Below are 23,092 nucleotides of genomic sequence, written 5' to 3' on the forward strand. Positions count from 1 at the left end.
TCCCATTTTCTGTGGGTCAGGAATTTGGGAGCAATTCAATTGGGTGTCCTTGCTCAGTACCTCGTGAGATTCTAATCATCTGGAACCACAGCCAGAATGCTGCTTGGGGCTGGATGATCTTGCAAGTTGTACTGGACTGCAGAGACATGACAGAGGAAGGAAGATACTTTTGGCTAATATAATATCAGGAAGCAGAAAAAACAAAGCAGACAAAATGAAAATGTGCTGTCCCATTGGCCAGAGTGGAGCAGAACAGGGCTCAGATACCTTCAAAGGCTGGGTCAGAGAAGAATAGGATCCAGGCATAATTTTGAGAAATGACTGAGGCTAGGCAAGTACTATGATGGCAGAAAGCAGTTTCAACCAGTTGATTTTACCAGCTGGGCCTATAGGGAATGTGTGTAAAGCGCAATGGAATGGGGAAAGACAAGGAGGTTGTCTTGGCCTCAGCTCATCAGATAACTAAAGTGAGTGTAGAGTAGTTGTCACAACCAAATCCTATGGACAAGCTGCCTGCTTATGCTCAGGGTCATGTGCTGGAATTTCTCATCCGTATCCTTGTCAGTGTTTTCAACCACAAAAACAGCCCCAAGTTTCCCATTTTGTATGAGACAGGAGTCAGTCATGGAATCAGGACCCTACCCAGGAGTTAGAGGTTGCAATGAGTTACAGTGATGCCATTGTGCTCTACCCTGGGCAACAGAGCAAGACTCTTTCCCACCCCCAAAAGAAAAAAAAAAAAAGAAACAAAATTTCCACTAGATGGAGATGTTTAGCTATCAGAAAATTAAAAAATAATCTAAGTACTAAAACTTTTCTCAATTTATGGAATATTATAATAATATCATATTAATATAATATTTGACCTAAAAGTGATCTGAAATCATATTAATAAAATGTTAGAACCAAAAAAATGCCCTTATATATTATCTAGGTCAACCCTATTATTTTGTAGGGAAATCTACTCAGAGAGTTTGAATGATTACACATGTTGGTGCAGCTATTGTTCAGGGTGGTTGGGATATAGAACTGGATTCCCCAGATTTACCATCTGGTGTCATTAGTGCTATGTTTGTGAGGAGTTGCAAGACAATCAGAATTAACATGTATCAACTTTCTGTAGTCCAAGCAGCATAATAAATGAGGGATGGTGGGGAGTTTTGGGGGAAAGCAGCAGATTAAGTATGTTTGTATGACTTTTCTTTCTGGAACCCAATGAAATGAAGAAAATGATTTAAAAAATAGGCAACGTTTTTAATGAAAGAGAATGCAATCCCATTATCACTGGCTCCAAAGAAAATCTGCCTGATGTTAATGACATTTGAACTCAAACACTAAAATCTGATACAGGGTGCTTCATGAGAGGTATATAAATTTTGCAAAGTTAATTCCTTTTCTTGAAGATCTCTATCAGAAAATTAAAAAATAATCGAAGTACTAAAACTCTCAATTTACAGAATATTATAGAGAATCATTGTGTAGAGAATGAGAACTATGGGCATAAATTAAATGGATCAATGTAGGAAGGAATATGCTGCTGAGACTTATGTAGAGGCTTTGAGGTCAGGTTGTTTATAAGGTTCCTTCCTTTATTTTACCAACTGGGGAGGAATGACCTGGTTAGCACTAGCACAGGCAGGAGAGAGATGACAAAACAGTGTCTTGAAGTTAGCTTTACAGTGGTTGAACAGAATCTATAACCCAACCAAAAGGGGAAGAGGGCAATACATTTTTGCATTGAAGGGTGCCTATCCTAATGAGTGAAAGGCTGAAATCTAACATGTGCCCACACATACTCAAACAAGAGACAAGATGTTCCCTGCAGATATTTTTCCTTTTTCTTCCCTCACCCCCTTTTTTGGTAACAGCTCTATTGAGATATAATTCACATACCATATAATGTGTCCATTTAAAGTGTATAGTTTAGTAATATTCAGAGTTGTCCAACCACCAACACCACAGTCTGTTTTAGGATATTTTCATCACCTTAGAAAGAAACCCCATATTCTTTAACTGTCACTCTTCAATTCCCCCCTTCCTTTCTCTTGGCCTCAAGCAATTACTAACCTATTCTCTATGTATTTGCTTATCGTATATGGTCTTTTTTTTTTGGAGACAGAGTCTCACTTTGTTGCCCAGGCTAGAGTGAGTGCCGTCAGCCTAGCTCACAGCAACCTCAATATACTGGGTTCAAGCGATCCTCCTGCTTCAGCCTCCTGAGTAGCTGGGACTACAGGCATGCACCACCATGCTCGGCTAATTTTTTGTATATATATTTTTAGTTGGTCAATTAATTTCTTTCTATTTTTAGTAGAGGCGGGTCTCGCTCAGGCTGGTTTCAAACTTCTGACCTTGAGCGATCCGCCCGCCTCGGCTTCCCAGAGTGCTAGGATTACAGGCATGAGCCACCGCGCCCGGCCCATATATGGTCTTGTGTGTTCAGCTTCTTTTATTTAGCTTATTGTTTTCAAGGTTCATACATGTTGTAGCATGTATCACCGTCATATTTTTTTGGCTGAATAATATTTCATTGTGTGGCTATGCCACATTTTTATTCTTTTCAGCAGTTTATGGAAACAAGTTGTTTTCTCTTTTTCACTGCTATGAATAATGTCAATATAAATGTTTAAGTTTTTAAGTGGACATATGTTTCATTTTGGGGGGGTATAGGAGTAGAATTACTGAGTCAGTTGGAACTACTGGATGATGTCGAACTAATGATGTCGAACATCTTTTCATGTGCTTGCTGACCATTTGTTTATTATCTTGGAGACATGTTTATTCAGATCCTTTGCCAAGTTTTAAATTGGGTTGTCTCTTTATTTTTGTCTTTTTTTTTTTTTTGAGACAAGAGTCTCACTCTGTTGTCTAGGTTAGAGTGCCATGGCATTAGCCTAGCTCACAGCAACCTCAAACTCCTGAGCTCAAACAATCCTTCTGTCTCTGCCTCCTGAGTAGCTGGGACTACAGGCATGTGCCACCATGCCTGGCTAATTTTTTCTATATATTTTTTTTAGTTGTCCAATTAATTTCTTTCTATTTTTAGTAGAGACGGGGTCTTGCTCTTGCCAGAATGGTTTCAAATTCCTGATCATGAGCGATCCACCCACCTGGGCCTCCCAGAGTGCTGGGATTATAAGCGTGAGCCACCGCACCTGGCTGGGTTGTTTCTTTTTTTTTTTTTTTTTTTTTTTTATTTTCGACAGGATTTTGCATGCCGAGGTTGTTTCTTTTTTAAATTTAATTGTAAGAATGTCTCTGGAATTCATGTTTTGATTAGATAGGATGGTAAATGTGCGCAGACTGCCTACTTAAACTGCAACTACTCCTAACAATTCCCACTATTCCTTCAAGCAGATGAAAAACTAAACAAGGATTATAAACTGTCAATAATCCATTTCTTCAACAGCTCAGGGTATAAAGAGGCAAGTGAGATGTGTCCAGGCAAATACGGAAGAAATTTAAGGAGTGTCCATTCACTCTAGTCTTCGGAAATAGCAAAAATTGCTAGATTTACTTCTGTTGATAACAAATAGGAGCCACAGAGTTCAAAGCACAAGGATGATACAGAGTTCTTCCATCACAATATTAGACAAAGTGACCTAAAATCATGGCAAAAATACTACCATAAAAAGAAAGAAAGTTAAGAAAATGCAGATAAATTCACTTTGGAAGAATTAATCCAGGAAATGTAAGAACATGCTACATAAAAGCTGCTATGACTCTCAAAACATGAAGAAAATTGAATAAGAGGAAAAGAAAGATATAAGAAAAAGGAAGAATAAAATGATTATATTAATAGTACTGAAAACTACAGTATAGTATAAAGGAGTGGAATGTGGAGGATAAGCTTCAGAAAAATCACTTGTAAAAGCAATTGAAAAGAAGGTAATAGATCTGGAAGACAGACAGTAGAGAGTCAATATATGATTTTTCTAAAAACAAGAATAGCAAAAAGAGTAAAGAGAAATTATAGGCAAATATATAATAGAAGATATTTTACTAGAGTAAGAAAAAACCTTGAATTTGCAGATAAAAATAGTTTATTTAACAGTCCCTATTATTAAGTATATAGTTGTTTTCTGGCTTTTTGTGATAATCAACATTGTTATGGATATCTTTATTCATAAGTCTTTATCTTCATTTCTTATTAATGATAAATTCTTAAAGTCAAATTGCTGTGACAGAGCATATGAATATCTTAAGTTATGCACTGTCAGAATGATTTTTAAACGGGTTATGCCAGGTTTTAGTGTATTTACCAGCCTCAACATTTTTGTGGTTATTGCTAATTTTATAGGTATAAATGTCATCTCATTGTTTTAATTTACAATTATTCCTAGTGAGATCGAAATTTTTTTACATGTAAATTGTTTTTTGTTACAGTTTTTAGGTAATTATTAGCTATTTTTTCGTTGTTTGCTTAGAAAGTTTTCACTTGGCGTGGTGGCCCACGCCTGTCTATAATCCTAGCACTCTGGGAGGCGGAGGGTAGATTGCTCAAGGTCAGGAGTTCTAAACCAGCCTGAGCGAGACCCTGTCTCTACTAAAAATAGAAAGAAACTAATTGACCAACTAAAAAATATATATATATACACACACACACACACAAAATCAGCTGGGCATGGTGGTGCATGCCTAGTCCCAGCTACTCGGGAGGCTGAGGCAGTAGGATTGCTTGAGCCCAGGAGATTGAGGTTGCTATGAGCTAGGCTGACGCCACGGCACTCACTCTAGCCTGAGCAACAAAGTGAGACTCTGTCTCAAAAAAAAAAAAAAAAAGAAAGTTTTCACTCATTTAATAATAAAAAGTTTATATTTCATCCTAGTATTTTATGATTTCCATGTTTAATTCATTTGGAGTTCATTTGGGTTTTTGGTATGAAGTAAGGATCTAATTTCATTTTTTTAACAAATAACCACTATTTCCAGTATCATTTCTTATATAGTTTTAAAGTATTTTTGTCTTATTTTATTTTAAAGTTTACTATGCTTTGATACATAAACTTTTTATCTTTATTTTAGAATAAAGAGAAATTATCTTCTGTTACTACTGACCTGAACATAATAATGGAGCCCACAGAATGTTCAGAATTAAGTGAATTTGTGTCTAGGTAAGCTATATTAGAAATTTGTTTTTTAGGGACTATTTTCACTCTACGATTTTAAGTTTACCTTTCCTTGGTAAGTAAATAAATCTTCTCTGAAAGCATAATACCGTTTTTATGGCTTATATTTAAGCCTGTATTTGCCACATTTGTCATTTGGTATATATTACTAGTTTGTTTCAAATGGTCCAATACTGTTGGAATAGTAATGTCAAAGTTTGCTGCTAATTCATGCATAAGTTGAGATGGATTCCCTTCCGTTACAGCTTTCAGCTCATCATTAACCACCTTGGTCTCAGGTTGCCCACATGGCTCATTTTCAAGATTAAAATCACCAGAACTGGAACTTCTCAAACCATGGACATACTGAGTGTTCATTAGTCACATCCTTCCCAAACACTGGGTTGATATTTTGAGCTGTCTGTGCTGCATTTTTTCCACGACAGAACTCATGTTAAAAAATAACACGAATCTTTGAGTTATCCGTGTTTTCACAAAATTGCTCAAAAAAATTTTGAAAGATAATTACAAGCCAAACTATGCATTTGAAAGAAGGAGTATGTACCTTCCCAATCAAAATGAAACAAGAAGTGTCAACGTGAAATGTCAGAGATACCAACTGTCAAACTTAGTACTTAAGGAAATCGGACATTTCATACTTAATGCCCTAATAATTTATTACAAATTCTCTATGTGCTAGACATTAAAATTAAAATGTGAGCAAAAAAAGGTATAATCTTCAGTCTTCCTGGAATTGATAGCCTAGTGGAGAAGTCAGATATTAATTAAATAATTTCAGAAATCTAAAATTATGGCTATGTTAAATGCTACAAAGGAGAGTTACATGATGTTGAAGCATATATCAGGAATTTGAATACCAGGGAGAACCTGAAATGATTTTCCAAAGGTTGGACTGACATCTGAAAAATGAGTAGGTGTGAACTAACAAAGAGGTTCTAAACAGAGGGAATAGCTTTGCCCTGGCACTGTGCCACAAGGGAGCATGGCATCTGTGAGCAACTGACAGGGGGCCAGCCTGACAGAAGAAGGCAAGAGACCAGGAGTATGATATAAGATGAGGCTAGGAAAGTAGGTAAGGTCCATACTATGGGGAATTTGGTATAAGGAGTTTGATCATAGTCCTAAGACTATTAAAAGGTTTTGAGCAGGGCCTGAGGAAGGCAGAAGTTTGCCATCCTAGAAATTATTCTGGATGCTATAGGGAGAATGGATTGAAGAGGTGCAATAGTGGATACAGGTAAGTCAATGACTAGCCTATTAAAACAGTTCAAGCAAGAGAAGTTTATAGTTTGGCCTAGAATGATGGTAGTTAGCTGGATGGATTTGGGGGATACTTAGGAAGCAAAATTGAGTGACATGGGATTGGTTGAACAAAAAGGATCTGGGGTCCTTCAAAAGGGATAATTCCTTGATGATGGTAGTTCTGGTTGCTGAGAAAGGAAGGTTGGAAGAGAACCGTGTCAGGTGAGATGGGACTTCGTTTTGGACATGTGAGACTTGAGTGCCTGTGAAACACTGAAATTAAAATGTGAAGGAGGCCTCAGCGTAGAAGAGGTATGGATAGGAGAACACTGGAATTTTATTCTAGTGAGTAGAAATTAAAGCCTTTGACAGAAATGAGATTGCCTGTGGAGGGAATATAGAGTCAAAGTAGGAGAGGGCCTAGAACTGAGCCTTGAGGAATTCTAAAATGTACTGTCTGAAAGAAGGGAAGGACCCTCAAAGGAACTGTTTGAGAAGTAGGAGGAAAACCAGAAATGTGTTGTGTTGGCAGAGATCAGATATTTCCTTTTGTTCAGACCATACTTTGGAAGTAGCATCTGCTATTTGGAAATTACAAAAGGAAGAATAGTGGTGTGATATCTGTCCCTCTTTAGTAATGGGCATGTTATAGTTACTCAAATAAATATTTGATCTCAGCTTTTTGGGTGATTCTCTTAGGCCAGGTTCCCATTTTGTGGAGATGGACTGGTATTTTAGAAAAGGTGCTGAACATAGGTCCGAAGACCTGGATTTTAGTTTAGACTCCTTGAACGTGTATAAGTCACTTTTCTTTTACAAGTTTCTTTCTTCTTTATCTCTGCTGTTATGTAATTTAAATATTATATGCCTAAATGTGAATTTATTTTTAATTTCTTATTATAGATCTGTAGTTTTTCAGACTCAGGATTGTGATATCTTTAGTTTTTGAAAAATTCTTTGTCATTATTTCATTGACTCTTGTCTCTACCCTGATCTTCCCTTACCACGTCACTTAAATAACAAACATTTCATATGTAGTGTAAAAACAATAGTATACTTCCCCTTTCTTCTTTCTCAACCATTGTGCTGTTATTATTATACACTTTTACACGTTATGAATGCCTCAGTGTATTGTTACTATTTTTGTTTTAGACTATCAATTTTTTAAAGCAATTAAAATAAGAAAAACCATATTTTTGTATACTTATATATATCTTCATTTTTACATTTTCAACATTCTTCATTTCTTCATGATGATTCAGGTTATTAACTGATATATTCCTTCCTTAAAAACTTCCTTTAACATTTCTTATTGTTCTGGTCTATTGATCATCGATTCTATCAGCTTTTGTTTCTCTGGAAAAGTCTTAATTTTGCCTTCATTTTTTGAAAGATATTTTTGCCGGCTGTAGAATTCTGGGATGACAGTTTTTTTTTTTTTCTTTCAGATGTTTGCGTAGGTTGTAACAAGAAGTCTGCTGTGATTCTTAATGTGTCTTGTGTTTATGTTTGAGGGCTGCCTTAAATCATTCTCCTAATTTTGCTCTTCACAGTTTGAATGTGCTAAGTCTAGGATATATTTGTGTAAAAATTCTCAAGCGTATATTTTCAAATATTTATTTTGCCCTATGCCACTCTGATTACATGCATGTTAGACCGTTTGATGTATTGTCCCAGTATTTGGATGTTCTGTTCTATTTCTTTCACTTTTTTTTCATATGTGTTTCAGTTTGGATAATTTCTATTAACTTATCTGCAAGTTCACAGAAGTACAGTCTGCAAGTGAGCCCACTGAAGGAATTCTTCATCTCTCTTGTAATGTTTTTTATTTCTAGCATTTCCATATTTTACTATGTGGATGTACCAGAGTTTGTTTTTCCATTCACCTATTAAAGGACATTTGGCTTATTATCAGTTTTTGGTGAATACGTTATTGTATATTACAGTGTATAATGTAGCATATTATCCCTGTACATATATGTATGTGTGTGTGCACCCATATATTCATGCTGCTATAAACATTCACTACAGGTTTTTGTGTGACTATAAGTTTTCTTTTCTCTAGGATAATTAACCAGAAGTGAAGTTGCTGAGTTATATAAGGGTATGTTTAAATTTATAATAAACTGCCAAACTTTTCCAGAACAACCAACCATACTATTTTACATTCCTACCAGTAATGTATTAGAGTGACTGATAATATTTTAGTGAATTAACTTATGATATTCACCTAATTTTAGGCCTAACATTCCTAGGAATTTATTTTGAGAATAAAATTTTAGAATTTTTATCCTAAATTTCTCTTTATGTTTTGCTTTATACTTAAGAAGGAGACATTTGAAGTTATTTTCATTTTATGACTACTTTAGTTGAAATTGAAATGTGTTACTGCCAACATTTTGTGAAAGAAATCCATGACATCTGTTTTACATTTAGTGAAGTTTGGACTTTGCTTAGGAAAAATAGATAAATTACAATCACTCTTAAAATTGTTAAGAGCCAACACTCACACCCGCACACAAAATTTCTTTCTATAATGGAAAACTCTATGTGCTTTAATACAGTTCCCTTTATGAGGATGCAAACAGGGAAATGAAAGAATTATGAATCTTTTAAAGTTCTTTTTAAAAGAACAATCTCTTCCCCTCTCCAAGTGTAAGTTTGTGTGTGTGAGTGTGTGTGTGTGTGTGTGTGTACGCACATGTGCACATATATGCGCTTAAACTTTGGTCATTGTAGCTTTTAAGATTATTTTCTTGGCTTATTCCCCCCATCACATGATTAAGAGTTTATTTTTTGCTCACTTGTTTGATGGAGAATGAAATATCATACCACTTTCGCCTGTAAGCTCTAATGAAGTAACTGTTGATATTTGTAGGCCTGTATTCTTTGGAGAGTCATTTGTTTTTTCAGGTGTTAAAACAGATATTTATTATAGTTATCAGACCAAGTTTTAACACTTAACTCTCCAGTGTTCTTGTAACCTTAAGCAGCTGTGTGTTAATTTAGCTGTTCTTTTGTTTTCTGCGTATTCACTTTGTTTTTTTATTTCTTTTTTACTTTTTCTTGCCTTCTTTTGGATTATTTAAAATTTTTTTTCTATTTTTTATTGTGGCAAAATACTCATGACATAAAATTTACCAACTCAACCATTTTAAAATGTCAGTTCAGTGGTATTACATTCATTAATAATATTATGCAGCCATCACAACTATCCATCTTTATACCTCTTTTCAATTTATGAAACTGATACTCTTTACCTATTAAATAACAACTCTTCTTTCGTTTCTCCTCCCACCCCCTAGCAACTACTATTCTACTTTTTGTCTGTATGATTTTGACTATTCTAAGTACCTCATATAAGTGAAATAATACAGTATTTATTTTTTACAGTAGCTTATTTCACTGAGCATCATTTTCTCAAGCTTCATCCATGTATCATGTCAGAATTTCCTTCCTTTTTTTTTTTTTTACATCACACAAGCTTTATTTGCACCATCTATGTAAAATAGTTCTGTGAATCTGTCACACTGAGAGAAAGAGAGGGCCTTTTATGCCTGTTACTGACCTGTAAATAAACATAATTACAACTTAAACTTACAAACTTGTTGATTAAATAATTCCTTTACTCCTATGTTAGTTATGATCATCAGAAAAGAAAGGCTTTTCCTTATCCACACAGCTGCAGCCCCTTTACTGGTACTGCAGCGCTCTGGAATATATGCCTTCAGGCTTCTTCCCGTTCCCCAAGGCAGCAGGAAATCCTTCTTGCCCTATCCTCTTGGTCGAAGCAGCCAAAGATTTAAAAGTCTTTGGTTCAAAGATGGCTAGATCTGCAAGTACTTTCCTGTTGAGCTCCATCTGACAATTAAATTGACACTGAACACTGGGTACTTAAGGCCAAGTTCCTAGGAGTCAGTTGTCATTTGATTAATTTAGAGTGACCTCATGTTCCTCTTCTTCAGTCTTTGGACTTTGGTGCATTTCACAAAGGCTCTAGTCACAACTCTTATGGCCAACCTGTGACAGCAATTCTTCCTTCCACTGAAGTGCTGGGCGTACTTCAGTACCTTCTAGATGCACCAGTAGTGGTAGGTAAGGTGGTTCCTCAGACAGAGCTACACCATGGGGAAGACCATCGTTCCTTCAGCCAGCTTATCGGTTCACTCCTCCTCCTTCCTTTTTAAGGCTGAATAATATTCCATTGTATAATATATACCACATTTTGCTTATCTCTTTATCTGTCTTGAGTGGTTTTCATGGTCTACCTATTATGAATAATGCTGCTTTGAACATGAGTGTATACTATCTCTTTGAGACCCTGCTTTCAAGTATTTTGGGTTTATACCCAAAAGTGGAATTGTTGGATCATATGATAATTCTATATTTAATTTTTTAAGGAATCACCACATTGTTTTCCACAGCAGCTAATCTGTAGTTGTTGGGTGGACTGTTCTATAGATGTCTGTTAGATCTAGTTGGTTTATTGTGTTAAGTCTTCTATTTTCTTCTGATTGTTCTATTCATTATTTTATTTATTTATTTAGGGACAGAGTCTTGCTCTGTTGCCCAGGCTAGAGCCATGTGGTATCAGCCTAGCTCACAGCAAGCTCAAATTCCTTGGCTCAAGCAATCTTTCTGCCACAGCCTCCCAAGCTGGGACTACAGGCATGCACCACCATGCCTGGCTAATTTTTTCTGTGTATTTTTAGTTGTCCAGCTAATTTCTTTCTATTTTTAGTAGAGATGGGGTCTTACTCTTGTTCAGCTGGTCTCAAACTCCTGACCTTGAATGATCCTCCTGCCTCGAACTCCCAGAGCACTAGGATTACAGGCATGAGCCACCACACCCGTCCTGTTCTATTCATTATTGAGAGTTGAATATTGAACTCTCTGTTATTGTTGAACTATCTATTTCTCCCTCCAATTTGTTCAATTTTGCTTCATATATTTTGATATGGTCTATTATTACATGTGTAAATGCTTGAAAGTGTTATATCTTTTTGATCTATGGACGCTTTTAGGAGTATAAGCATATCTCAGAGATATTACAGGTTCAGTTCCAGACCACCACAATATAGTGAATATTGCAATACACTGAGTCACAGAAACATTTTGGTTTCCCAGTGTGTATAAAAGTTATGTTTATACTGTACTATCTATACTCTATTAAGTATGTAATAGCATTATGTCTAAAAAAAATGCTATATTTTATATTGGGGTAGTTCATAGCACCCCAAAACAATTACAGTAGTAACAGCAGAGATTACTGATCACAGATCATCATAACAGATATAAGAATAATGAAAATGTTTGAAATCTTGCAAGAATTGCCAAAATGTGACACAGATCTGAATTGAGAACATGCTGTTGGAAAAATGGCACCAATAGACTTACTTGACACAGGGTTGTCATAAACCTACAATTTGAAAAAAATGCAATATCTGTGAGGCACAAGTAAAGTGCAGTAAAATGGGGTATGCCTTTATATAATGTTCTTCTTTGTTTCTTGTAACCTTTTTTGATTTAAAGTCCGTTTTGTCTGATCTTAGTATAGCTACTCCTGCTGTCTTTTGGTTACTATTTGCATCTTTTTCCATTCTTTACTTTTCAATCGATTTGTGTCTTTGCATCTAAAGTGAAATTCTTCTAGATAGCAAAAGTTGGATCATGTTTTATATCCAATCTTTGCCTTTTGGTTAGAGAATTTAATCCATTTACATTTAATGTAATTACTAATAAGTTGGGACGGACTTCTGTCATTTTACTATTTGTTTTCTGTGCTTTACAGCTTTTTTTGTCCTTCATTTTCTTTATTATTGTCTTCTTGTGTATTTAGTTGATTTTTTTGTACTGAATTGTTTAAATTCTTATTTCCATTTGTGTATATTCTATAGCTATTTTTGTTTACCCATAAGGATTACATTTAACATTCTAAAATTATAATGCTAATTTGATTTTATACCAGCTTAACTTCAATAACATAGAAGAACTATGTTCCTTTATAGCTGTGTCCCCAACTTTTTCAGTTATTGATGTCACAAAATTATTTATATGTTGTATGCCCTGAAATGCAAGCTAATAATTCTTTGAATTGCATTAGTGTCTTAAATTATGTAGAAAACTATATGTGAAGTCACAAATGAAAATTACAGTAATATTAGTGTTTGGACTAATAATTGTTTTTTAAAAAATGGATTAGTCTCTAAAATCATGTAGAAAACAAAAAGTAGAGTTAGAAACTGTTTTTACAAAAATACTAGCTTTTATAACTGCCATGTACCTTTATTGAATCTTTATTTCTTCATATGGCTTCAAGTTTCTAATATCGTTTGATTTCACTCTGTAGGACTCCCTTGACCATTTCTTGCAGGAAATGTCTAATAACAAATTCCCTCAGCTTTTAATGTGAGATTGTCTTAATTTCTTCCTCACTTTTTTTTTTTTTTTTGAGACAGAGTCTCGCTTTGTTGCCCAGGCTAGTGTGAGTGCCGTGGCGTCAGCCTAGCTCACAGCAACCTCAAACTCCTGGGCTCGAGCGATCCTTCTGTCTCAGCCTCCCGAGTAGCTGGGACTACAGGCATGCGCCACCATGCCCGGCTAATTTTTAATATATATATCAGTTGGCCAATTAGTTTCTTTCTATTTATAGTAGAGACGGGGTCTCGCTCTTGCTCAGGCTGGTTTTGAACTCCTGACCTTGAGCAATCCGCCCGCCTCGGCCTCCCAGAGAGCTAGGATTACAGGCGTGAGCCACCGCGCCGGCCTCTTCCTCACTTTTGAAGGACAGTTTTGTATGATATAAGATTCTTGGTTGACAGTTTTTGTTTTTTTTCCTTTTAGCACTTTGAATATATTAATCCACTGCCTTCTGGCGTCTAAAGTTTCTGATGAAAAATCTGCTAATCATTTTCTTGAGGATCCCTTGTATGTAGTGGGTCATTTTTCTCTTGCTGCTTTAAAAATTCTCTCCTTGTCTTTTGACAGTTTGATTATAATGTTTCTCAATGTAGATCTCTTTGAGTTCACCCTACTTAGAGTTCTTTGAGCTGTTTGGATGTTTATATTCATATCTTTCGTCAAATTTTGGACAATCTCAGTCATTATTCCATCAAATATTCTCTTTACTTCTTTCTGGTTTTTTTGCTTGGTACCCCCACAATGCATAAGTTGGTCTTCTTGATGGTGTCCCATAGTTTCTTTACACTTTGTTCACTTTTCTTTTATCTTTTTCTTTTTGTTTCTGAGGCTTGATAATTTCCCTTGTCCTGTCTCCAAGATTGCTAATGCTTTCTTCTGCTTATTCAAATCTGCCTTTGAATCCCTCAGTGAATTTTTTGTTTTAGTTATTATACTTTTCAGCTCCAGAATTTCTTTTTGGTTTCTTTTTAGGTTTCTGTCTCATCGATATTTCTGTTTTGTTCATACAGCATCTTCTTAGCATTTTCCACATCTTTCTTTAGTACTTTAAAGCATTTTTAAGATAGTTGTTATAAAGTCTTTTTGTAGGAGATCTGCCATCAGGATTTTTTTCAGAGATAATGTTGATTGATTGATTTTTTTTTTTTTCACTTGACTAGGGCCATACTTTTGTGTTCCTTTGTATGCCTTATTTCTTTTGTTGAAAGATACTCATTTGAACAAATAATGTGGTAACTCTGAAAATCAGGTTCTCTCTTCCCCAGGATTTTCTGTTTTGTTTTTTGTTTTTGTTTTTTGGTCATTGTTTTTGTTTATTTAGCTATCTATTTATTTATATTTTTATAGACTGTCTCTGGGCCAAGGATCAGCTTGAGGTATAAACTTAGGGTCTCTCAGTTCTTTTATGAGTCTGAAACTTTCCGTGGATATGCACCATCACTTTCTGAATTTCCCCTTATATGCAGTTGTTTGTCAATGTCCTAGTCTTGATTAGCTCTTAAAAAGCGAGAAAAAGAAAAACAAAGGTGGGAGAAAAGCTGCTCTGATCCTTTAAATCCCCTAGAAGTCACTTCAGCTGGAGGAGGCAGGGCTTGCCACAGTGTGGGAATGTGTAGCCACAGTGGCTTCCTGACCTTTGTGCTCCATGATCAGAAGCAGCAATCAACAATCAGCACACTGATCCCTTATATTTGGAGGACAGTCCTTTTTATAATTAAAAAAAAATTTTTTTTCTCACTGTGGCTCCCCTATAAGCTATGTGCAAGCTGCTTCAGGAACACACACATAACTGTCTGCTAGGGGGTTTGGGGGTCCAGGAATGGATAGCTACTATAGTGGTAAGAACTGAAATTTACTGAAATTAGCCACAAGTTACTATCCAAGCCATCCCCTGAATGTTGAAAGCCTTAGATAGACTCTAGAGTTCCAAAATGATTACAGCAGAGAGATTCTGCCAGTAGAATTGTTTTCTAGGTTGGAGAGATGGAATTCTGGTGCTTCTAATTATATTCATCTTTTTAAAATTCTCTTCTTTAAATATATTTTAATATTCCATTTAAATTTATTCACTTTTTGGCTATACCTGTGTTATTTTTTATTGGCTTCTTTAGAGATTATAACATATGTAACCTAACTTTTAACATCTACTTAGATTTAATACTTTACTACTACAAATATAGTCTTGTAGTTCTTCAAGTATACTGATCATTTTTTTCCTTGCTTCATGTTATAGTTTTCATATGAATTATAATATATTCATATTTATGCATTGAAAACCTCATTAAATAATATTATAATTTTTTACTTTCATCTGTCACACATAATTAAATGACTTAAGAGAAGGCTAATAGTTTGTTATATTTACTCAGATTTTTACTGTTTCTGTTGCTGTTCCTGATGGAAACTTTTTAGGATACATTGCATATATCCTGGCTCTGTTTCCCTAAATACTTAAGTGTGTATTTTTAAGTGTAGAGATAGTCCCTTATATAATCACAGTGCAGTGATGGACTTTATAGATTGACACTGATATAATACTTTTATCTAATATGCTATCCATATTCCAATTTCATAATTCGATCTCATAATATTCTTTATTGCATATTCTTTCCCCCTACAGTACATGATCTAATCTAAGGTCACATGCTGCATTTAGTTGCCATGTCTCTTTAGCTTCTTTTACTCTGAAATGATTCCATAGCATTTCTTTGCCTTTTTTGACTTTGTCATCTTTAAAAAATAAAGTTCTTCCTACCTTTCATTCCCAATAAAATATTCCTTATTTTGTCTTTTTCTGATCTTTTCTTGTGATCCACTGATGTTATGCGTTCTTGGGCAAATTCTATATAGGTGATGTTTTGTCCTCCTCAGCATATCTAGCCTTCATAGGTATATTAATTTCAATCATTCAGTGAAACTGTTACTTTTTCTCCACTGTATGATTACTATTTTTTTCTCCCTTGAAACTAATATGCAGTCTGTGGGGACATACATTATGTGGTTATTATTCTGTTAAAATTTCTTCTTCAATTTAGCATCTACTGATGATTCTTACCTGATCCATTCTCTTTTTTTTGAGACAGAGTCTCACTTTGTTGCCCAGGCTAGAGTGAGTGCCGTGGCGTCAGCCTAGCTCACAGCAACCTCAAACTCCTGGGCTCAAGCAATCCTACTGCCTCAGCCTCCCGAGTGGCTGGGACTACAGGCATGTACCAACATGCCTGGCTAAGTTTTTCTATATATATTAGTTGGCCAATTAATTTCTTTCTATTTATAGTAGAGACGGGGTCTCGCTCTTGCTTAGGTTGGTTTTGAACTCCTGACTTCGAGCAATCCTCCCGCCTTGGCCTCCCAGAGTGCTAGGATTACAGGCATGAGCCACGGTGCCCAGCCTCTGATCCACTCTTTACTGTGATGACTTTTCAACTCTAGCACTTTCTTCACGTTTCTTAGTAGGCACTTGGCATTTTGCTTAAGAAGTGATCTTCATACTCTGCTATGTACATGTGTGTGTATGTATCTATTTATTATAGATTCATTCATTAATGTTTTTTTCAATGATTTATAATTTCTTACTCTTCTTGTTTATTTTGGTGCTCAAAGTATCCCAGATTTGGCTAGTGGAAATCTCTTTAAGCTGGCTCTTGAATCTACATGATAATCCCTCATCATATTTTTGGGCATTTCCTTATATTCTGGTGTTAAAAGATTTTCCAGGCTCGTAACAAACTTCTGCACCAGCCTGGATTCAGCCATTTCTCTGAGAAATCATAGTTTCTTTTAGTAGGGAATGATATTAGAGACTATGATCTGGCACTAGATGTGCTCATTGCTATTGGAATGTCTTTGCTTCTAGGATCTTTCAGAAGACAGAACTAGGAAATATATGCTTATACATACATATACACAAGCCTATAAATAAGAAATCATTTTTATATATGTGTGTGGATATACAGTCATGTGTTGCATAATAATGTTTTAGTCAATTTTGGACTGCATATACAAAGGTAGTCTCATAAAATTCTACCATATTTTTGCTATGTGCCTTTTCTATGTGTAGATGCACAAATGCTTACCATTGTGTTACAGTTCCCTATAGTATTTAGTACAGTAACAAACTGCAGAGCTTTGTAGTCTAGGAACAATAGGCTATACCACATAGCCTAGGTAAGTAGTGGGATATCATCTAGGTTTGTATAAGTATACTCTATGATGTTCCCACAACAAAGATGTCACCTGATGGTGTGTTTCTCAGAATATATTCCTGTCTTTAAGTGACGTATGGCTGTCACAAATACACACACACACACACACATAAAATCATGGGTTAATACCAATACCTCCTATTCTAATCCATCTCGATGGTGTTTGTTATACCTACTACCATTTCACATTCGTGTGTTTCTTCTTCCACAATGCAAAACTTTATTGCTAACAATACCAACACATTTTATTTATTTGCTTGGTCCTGTTGTTATTGTTGTTATTGTTTTTTGTAGTGAAAGTCGGCTTGTAATGGATTGTTTTAGCCTTTTCTATGTTTCTGATATTAAAAGTCTTTATCTCATCTTTGTTTTTGAAGGATACTCCTCTGGATATAGAATTTTTTTTTAATTTTAATTTTTATTTTATTTTAGCGTATTATGGGGGTACAAGTGTTAAGGTTACTTATATTGCCCATACCCCCCCTCCCCCCTCGAGTAAGAGCTTCAAGCATGTCCATCCCCCAAATGTTGCACACCTTACTCGTTGTGGTTGTATATAACCGTCCCTTCCTCCCGCCTCCCACCCTCCCAACACCCAATAAATGTTACTCCTATATGTCCACTTAGGTGTTGATATGTTAATACCAATTTGCTGGTGAGTACATGTGGTGCTGGTTTTTCCATTGTTGGGATACTTCACTTAGTAGAATGGGTTCCAGCTGTATCCAGGAATATACAAGAAGTGCTCTATCACCATTGTTTTTTTTTTTTTTTTTTTTTTTAGACAGAGTCTCGCTTTGTTGCCTAGGCTAGAGTGAGTGCCATGGCGTCAGCCTAGCTCACAGCAACCTCAAACTCCTGGGCTCAAGCGATCCTTCTGTCTCAGCCTCCCAAGTAGCTGGGACTACAGGCATGCGCCACCATGCCCGGCTAATTTGTTTTTTTTATATATATTAGTTGGCCTATTAGTTTCTTTCTATTTATAATAGAGACGGGGTCTCGCTCTTGCTCAGGCTGGTATCGAACTCCCGACCTCGAGCAATCCACCCGCCTCAGCCTCCCAGAGAGCTAGGATTACAGGTGTGAGCCACCGCGCCCGGCCACCATTGTTTCTTAAAGCTGAGTAGTACTCCATGGTATACATATACCACATTTTATCAGTCCACTCATGAATTGATGGGTACTTGGGTTGTTTCCATAGCTTTGCAATTGTGAATTGTGCTGCTATAAACATTTGAGTGCAGGTGTCTTTTTCATAAAGTGACTTTTGATCTTTTGGGTAGATGCTCAGTAGTGGAATTGCTGGATCAAATGGTAGATGTACTTGTATTGCTTTGAGGTATCTCCATATTGCTTTCCACAGAGGTTGAACTAGTTTGCAGTCCCACCAGCAGTGTAGGAGTATTCCTCTCTCTCCGCATCCACGCCAGCATTTGTTGTTTGGGGACTTTTTCATAAAGGCCATTCTCACTGGAGTTAAATGATATCTCATTGTGGTTTTGATTTGCATTTCCCTGATGATTAGAGATGTTGAACATTTTTTCATATGTTTGTTCGCCATTATTCTGTCTTCTTTTGAGAAGTTTCTATTTATGTCCTTTGCCCATTTTTTGATGGGGGTTGTTTGATTTTTTCTGGCTGATTTTGCTGAGTTCTAAATAGATTCTAGTTATCAGCCCTTTATCAGATGTGTAGCTTGCAAAAATTTTCTCCCATTCTGTGGGTTGTCTGTTCCCTTGACAGTTTCTTTGGCTGTGCAGACGCTTTTTAATTTCATTAGGTCCCATTTGTTTATTTTTGTTGCTATTGTGATTGCCTTTGGGGTCTTCTTCATAAATTCTTTGCCTAGGCCAATGTCCTTGCAGGTTAGATGTGTTTCCTGAAGGCAAGAGATACTTGGCTTGTGTTTTTTTATCCATTCAGCCAGCCTTTGCTCTTGAGTGGGGAGTTCAAGCCATTCACATTTATTGAGATAACTGATAGGTGGGGAAGATTTCTGTTCATTATGTTGGGTTGACCTTTGTTGCTTTGTTTTCTCTCATGAGCCATTGTATTATCTGGCCTTTAATCTTTGAGTTTTGGTTGTTTTTATATTTGTGAGTTTTTATTATGGTGTTCCGTGCGTAACACTGTTTTGAGTACTTCTTGTAGGGCTGGTCTTGTCTTGGTGAATTCTCTGAGACTTTGCTTGTCTGAGAATGACTTAATTTCTCCTTCATATATGAAGCTTAGTTTTGCAGGGTATAAGATTCTAGGCTGGGCATTGTTTTGTTTCAGAAGAGTGAGAATGGAGCCCCAGTCTCTCCTTGCTTGTAAAGTCTCATTAGAGAAGTCTGGTGTTATTCGAATTGGCTTTCCCTTGTATGTCACTTGCTTCTTTCGTCTTACAGCTCTTAGAAGGGCCTCTTTAGTTGATATTTCGGTCAGTCTGATGACTGCATGTCATGACGTCTTCCTGTTTGCATTGAATCTCCCAGGGGTCCTCTGAGCTTCTTGAACTTATATATCGAGATTTTGAGCAAGGCCTGGGAAATTTTCCTCTATTATATCTTCAGATAGCTTGTCCAACCCTTGAGTGTTATCTTCTTCCCCTTCTGGCAACCCTATGACCCTCACATTAGGTTTTTTCACATAATCCTATATCTCTTGTAGGCTTTGCTCTTTTCTCTTGTTTCTCTGCTCTATCTCTGTGGCGGTTATATTTAGTTGGAGGATGTTATCTTCAATCTCTGAGATTCTTTCTTCTGTTTGATCTACCCTGTTCTTGAGGCTTTCCACTGAATTTTGTAGTTCCCTGAATTGATTCTTCATTTCCAAGAGTTCGGTTAAACTTTTCTTCATTGTATCGATTTCTTTAGTGAACTTTTGTTCTAGGTCCTGGAGGTTTTTTTTTGTTTCTTTGTGTTGGTTATCGAGTTGTTCTTGCCGGTCGTTGAATTTTCTTATAATCCACATTCGGAATTCCTCTTCTGTCATTTTGGTTGCCTGATTTTGGTTGGTGTCCGTTTCTAGGGGGCTAGTGCTCCTGTTTGGGGATGTGGTTTCCGTTTGGTTCTTCATATTTCCAGAGTTCCTTCGCTGGTTTCTTCCCATGTTGATCAGTTGTTTCTTTCCTTTAGGTTTTCGTTTGGGTATTCACATGCCTTGTTTAATTTCTCATCCAGTAGGTGGTGTCTGTAGGTTAGGTTCGATCACTCCCTGGATGATGAGTCAGTAAGTGCCATGAAAAGGGTGTGCAGAATGTCCTCCTGGTCAGTTGGTGGTGCTTGCTTGGAGGAACAGGCTATGACTGTTGTTTTTGTGACCTGTGATCAGCTCTTGTTCCCCTGGAGAGGCACTCTAGTGCCTCAGGTGGTCGGTGGGGCCCTGGGACTTCCAGGTGTGTCCTTTTCTCCCTCTCAGTGAGGGCTAGTCTGGGAGTGAGTCTGGGCAGAGCTGGGTTGAGTAAGCCTGCCCTCAGGCACCACCAATGCTGTTATTAGGTGTCAAAGTTCTGTTTTCTGTTTCCAGGAAAAGATGCCAGAGAGGGGCTAGAATGGCTCCCTCAGTCAGAGAGTCTGCGTGTGGGGGTGGGGCTGTCTGAGACCCTCTCCCCAACTCGGCGGCTACTCCTGGGCCTCTGCCAGCAGGCCAGACCTCACGCCACTGGGCCTCTCCTGGCTGTGATGTGGGCCGGGAGGTTCCCTGCACAGGTACGCCACCTGGGCTTGGTGCACGGCCTCCCTTTGGGAGGAAGGTTGCCCTGTAGGACGCTGATCTGTCTCTGAAGGCACACACACCTCAGTAGGCTGTTCGCATATATCCCTTCTGTGTCCCGGGTAATGTAAGGCCTGGGTGCACAGGATCTGGTCTGCAGGTCTGACCTCTGGGTCCCAGACTTTAAACTATATCCCTGCCAGGGAGAGGAGTGCCAGTCCCAATTCACCCACGGGGAGCCCAATATGGGTGTATGTCTCTCAGCCTCAGGGTCTGCCCCATTCTCCTGTGATCTCTGGGCCAGCAGCACCTGGGAGGGCTGGCGGGTGTGGAGCTCACTATCTGAGTTCCCCTCAGTCAGCTGTAGGGCCCCAAAAGGGAAGGTCCCGTTCCTTGGTGGTACCTCCTGCTGGCCGCTATACTGTCTCTCTCAGCAGCCATGGATAGGGTTGGGGGAGGGGAGAGTGAGGCAATATGGCGCCTGCCGCCCGGTTCGGGTCTGTGCACAGGGAAGTGCCCTGCGGGAGTTGGGAGCCTGGTGCCGCGTCCGCTACAGGCTTACCGCTCACTGGCGGCGGCCGTCTCTGGGCTGGTGTCCGCAGGTCTCTCCACCTGCTGGGGTGCCTACCAGCAGTCCGAGATGCAAGGGAGGAGAGTGTTAATCGCTCTACCTACCCTTGCTGCTAGTCTCCAGGATGCTCCGGAGGTCTCTGCTTCCAGTTCTCCTCTGCAACCTCCTCCCGTGGAGTCTCCCGTGGTCTCAGGTACCCCTTCTTCCAACCCTTATCCGATGCAGGCTCGTCTTCTTGCTTCTTTCTTCTAATTTCTGCTAGAATCTGTTTTCTCTGCAGAGACACTCTGTCTGGTGGTGTTTCTCGTCCCCCATCTTGATTCGGATTTCCGGATATAGAATTTTTTGATGGTTTTCAGTTTTTTTCTCCTGAGCACTTTGAAGATATTTCTCTATTTGTCTTATGGCTTAACAGTAAATTTGATGTGATTCTTCTCTTTGTTGCCTAATATGGATGGAACTTGGTTATAACTTTGTTGTGGTGGTTATACAACTCTGTTCATTTGGCAGAAATCATAAAACTAAATACCAAAAAGAATGAATTTTACTGTATCTAAATTTATAAATAAATAAATATGTGTGTTTAAAGTATATTATGTACTTTGTATTGCATTAGTCTCTAAGGATACAATGATGAACAAGATAGGTTCTGATTTTATGAAGCTTATAAACTAGTATGTGAGCAAAACCAATAAAATGTGGTAATTGATGATAGAATAAGAGCTGTGGGTAAAGAAGTGCATACAGTATCTATTCTAGGTGATGCTGAGGGATGGTACTAGCTCTAAGTCACCTAGCAGAATGCCTTGTACCTATTTGGTATTCAAATAATCATTGAATGAATCATCCAGCAAACAGTTGAAAGTATAAGACTGAAGTTGAGCAGAGACCAGATAGACAGGGCAGTCGAATTCCTTGATTCAACAGTTACTACCTGTTCTGCGGCAAGCATTGTCGTATGTGCTTAATATGTAGCACTGAACAAAAGAAAAATCCATTTCTTTATAAACTCAAAAGGCTTATTTTCTAGTAGGGGAGACAGACACTAAACAAAACAAATATGTAAAATAAATAATACATTAGATATCCCTAAGTGGTGTGGAGAAAATAAAATAGGATGGGAGATTGTGATGCATAGAAGGAAGGAAGGTATTCATTTTTAAATAGCATGGTCCGGGAAGGCCTCATTGAGAACCTGACATGTGAGTATATTAAGGAGATTGCCTGGCCTAATTGTACCCAGTTGGTTATCAACTTTAGGTACTCTCTAAGAATGTATTAAATTCTGCCTTGAATTATAATCACTCAGTATGTATATCTTATTCTAGTGTAAATTACAAAGTTGTAATAATAAGGATGATGTACCCTAATAGCATATTTCATTTATTTTTTTCTTAAATTAATGACTAACAGCATTGAATTAGGAAAGATATTTAATCTCTGTGGAGTTATCTGCAAAATGAAGCCACTGAATAAAATTATTTCCAAGGTTCTGTCCCATTCTAAAAATTTATATATTTATGAATCAAAGAATAAAATATATCTGAGAAATAATGGAACTTATTGGAATTGGAATAATAAAGCTGTCAAAAGAACATCCATGACTTAGGTCTCTCCATTATAACATGAGTGATTGCCAAAATTTGGGCAATGCTTCTCAGCAAAACACTCTTTCTATGGGCTGCCCACTAGTTGTGGAATTACTTCATCTTACAGGTTGCTTATTGTTTGGTAATTTTTGTGACACAAATTCCTAAACTCCTTCAGTAAATATATATGTCCTCCTGTATTTACAAAATACTCATCTAGTTACCCAGATTCCTCAAGAA

At 37.3% G+C, this 23,092-nt stretch overlaps 2 protein-coding genes across 3 annotated transcripts in view; one reads left to right on the top strand and one right to left on the bottom strand.

Annotated features, from left to right (window-relative positions):
• The window catches only part of CENPP (centromere protein P), a 232,289-nt gene that overhangs the window by 11,074 nt on the left and 198,123 nt on the right, over nucleotides 1–23,092 (top strand). For both annotated transcript variants that reach the window (XM_012747144.3, XM_012747142.3), the window contains exon 4: nucleotides 5,026–5,114. In XM_012747144.3, coding sequence (XP_012602598.1) covers nucleotides 5,026–5,114 — 89 coding nt within the window. The remainder of the gene's footprint in view (nucleotides 1–5,025; nucleotides 5,115–23,092) is intronic.
• On the bottom strand, nucleotides 10,065–10,510 carry MRPL20 (mitochondrial ribosomal protein L20). The gene is given in 2 exon segments (XM_076009209.1): nucleotides 10,065–10,240; nucleotides 10,243–10,510. Coding segments are annotated over 2 exon segments (444 nt in total).

The sequence above is a fragment of the Microcebus murinus genome, chromosome 12 (genome assembly GCF_040939455.1).
Source record: "Microcebus murinus isolate Inina chromosome 12, M.murinus_Inina_mat1.0, whole genome shotgun sequence".
In the NCBI taxonomy this organism is placed as follows: Eukaryota; Metazoa; Chordata; class Mammalia; order Primates; family Cheirogaleidae; genus Microcebus; species Microcebus murinus.